The sequence below is a fragment of the Loa loa genome (genome assembly GCF_000183805.2).
Source record: "Loa loa unplaced genomic scaffold supercont3.73, whole genome shotgun sequence".
Lineage (NCBI taxonomy): Eukaryota > Metazoa > Nematoda > Chromadorea > Rhabditida > Onchocercidae > Loa > Loa loa.
The window spans coordinates 198,043-200,796 of NW_018108253.1; the positions used below are offsets into that span (position 1 = coordinate 198,043).

The window sequence follows — 2,754 nt, forward strand, 5'->3', positions numbered from 1 at the left end:
TAATGTTTAGGAGTGATAACAATTATCATCCCTTATCATTATACTGTATCACACTTATTACATTAAGAGAATTCCGAATTTTGGGATGACTAAAAATAGTTATAATCAAGAAATAATGAAATGAAGTGGGAAAAAATTTGGACAACATCAAATTACTGTCACGTGAAAATTTTCTTTTTCTTAATAGATTAAAATTAAAACAACAAAGTACAACAGTGCTTTTGCAACTGTTTGCATTTGTTTGTTATTTGAACAAATTACTTTTAAATGACGCAAAACTATTAATCATTTTTATATTACAAAGTTTTTTATCATCAAAATTAAATTCTTTACTTCATTTGGATAGGCTGTCTAAAACTGTATTCGAATTCAAATTCAATTTTTCAAATATAAATTAATGCGGGAAATATTGCACAATAAATGAAATTCCTCTATTAACGATTAATTCTAACAGTTATTGAAGTTTCAAATTAATAATTAAGTTGTAAAAATCGTCGGATTTGATTTTTTTTTTGCGTTTTAATTAAATCAATCATTTCTAGTTTATTTTATTCAATAGATTTCTTTTTTGCTTAAACGAAAGATTTTTGCTTCAAATTTAATTGGAGGCTTATCAACCAAATGACATATAATAATCAATCATTGCTTTATCAATCACATAATACACGTTAATTTATATACTGATTTAAATGATATTATAAAATTACTCTCTGCAGCACACTAACAATGAAAATTTCAATTCCCAAAACTTCCTTGACATCTAAAAATACAAAAACTAATCCAGTAAGCTCATTTCGCTAACAGGCATGGTAACCAATGCAGCAACGATTACCTTGCAGCGATCAACTAAAAGTATCCGGACATCATCCGAGATACCCTTTTCCGGATTCAGACAACGTATAATAATGTAAAATACATACGTCATTCCAGATACCAATGCTGGGACAGGAATCAATGAATCCTCAAATTCATACAATTCCTGATTGTAGTGAAACATCAAGTAAAGATGCTGGAGAGCTGGCTGGCTGAAATGACATCTGACGATTTCCGTTCACAAATTATTTATTTAATTTAGAATAAATTGAAATTTCAAAAAAAAAACCCTGTAAATAAGAATAAAGAAGTAAATAATTTTGTTTGTTTTCCCATGCTATATTATTAACAAATAAATGTTGTGACAATAATAAGGATATTAGTTATTGTTTATTCTTACAGTAATCCTACAAGTGAAATCTATTTTTACTAAAATTATTTTGCAGTATAAAAAGAAAAAATTAAAGAACGAAAATAAATTGCTCATTTATATTTAAAAAGAAATGCAACGTACGAATTAGCTTGAAGTTTAATAATCATCCGAAAGATTGGTCCAAAACCATTAATTTCTACAGATATTTTCACTGCTTCATTTTTTTTTGTCGAAATTGAATCCAATGAATTTTGTGTTAAATTTGCGAATGCTTTAGTAACTGCTAGTCGTAGCATAAATAAGTCTCTTTGAAAAACCTGAAAGATGTAATTGTCATATATGAAATTATTGCAATCTATATCATACTCATTATCAATCATTATCACTGCAATGATAATGTAAGACATTTGTTACATTTTCTTTAGCAATGCGAAAAGTTTTAAAACAGAAATTTCTCCAGTAGCCAAATAAAAAATTCCATTTTTGATAGAATTAATAGAAGTCAACGATGTGACAAACAAGTGAGACAGACAGAGGGAAAGATCTGAAAAAAAGGTTAAAAACCGCTTCTCTGAATGAAAAAAATCCCTAAATACTGGAATGAAATTAATATGAATTAAACAGATTCATTTTTGCTCATCATCCATTTAAAAACAAACCTATTAGTTACCATTATTGTGAGGAATTGAAAAATTCAAAGTATACTGAATGAAAATTTAAAAAGAGAACATAACACTTCATATAAAAAAATTAAATACTAAAATATAATTGATTCAAGCTGGAACTAATTATTCAAGTTAAATTCGCCACAAAATTTAGTTTATTCAGTTCCATTTATTTTGAAAATTTTTTGGAGAAGAATTTTTGCAAACTAGATTCATTACAATTAATTAATGATTGGCCGAAACTTTTTACTATCTTCTGTACGAAGGATTCATTTCTATTTGTTTAACACTGCTACTAAATACCTGATGCATAAGTTGCGCGTGTTCACGTTCACGAATTGTTTGGTCGACATAAATTTGCGTCCTACGTGGTATGTTTAATTTACGAAATTGTGCTTGTACAGCACCAATCTCTCCAATTTTCTCTTCCAATGTTCCTGTTCGACGGAAAATCTTCACAATCAGGCCACCATCTTCAAAGGGATCTTTTTAGCCAAAAAAGAAAAAAAATTTCATATTCATAAACATTGATCTTCTGCTAACATTAACCTTCTTTCTGCTTTTAAAAAGATAACTTATTCATAGAGTGAAATAATTTTTATAAAAATTTATAAAATAAGGTAATTTTCCTTTTTTGGTGTAATAAGAAACAATTAGATAGTCAACGATTAACTCTCTGAGTTAACCAGATATTCAAATAGTCAACGATTAACTCTCTGAGTTAACCAGATATTCAAATAGTCAACGATTAACTCTCTGAGTTAACCAGATATTCAAATAGTCAACGATTAACTCTCTGAGTTAACCAGATATTCAAATAGTCAACGATTAACTCTCTGAGTTAACCAGATATTCAAATAGTCAACGATTAACTCTCTGAGTTAACCAGATATTCAAATATCT

General features: G+C 27.9%; 1 protein-coding gene across 1 annotated transcript in view; it reads right to left on the reverse strand.

The window, feature by feature from the left end:
* Positions 1 to 775: 775 nt before the first annotated feature.
* The window catches only part of LOAG_17423 (CBR-BBS-1 protein), a gene marked incomplete at its 3' end in the record, with an annotated part of 5,590 nt that continues 3,611 nt past the window's right edge, over positions 776 to 2,754 (reverse strand). The window contains exons 8-10 of the mRNA XM_020450086.1: positions 2,155 to 2,324; positions 1,328 to 1,503; positions 776 to 1,025 (exon numbers count right to left, since the gene is read on the reverse strand). Of these exons, the coding sequence (XP_020306293.1) occupies positions 776 to 1,025; positions 1,328 to 1,503; positions 2,155 to 2,324 (596 nt within the window). The remainder of the gene's footprint in view (positions 1,026 to 1,327; positions 1,504 to 2,154; positions 2,325 to 2,754) is intronic.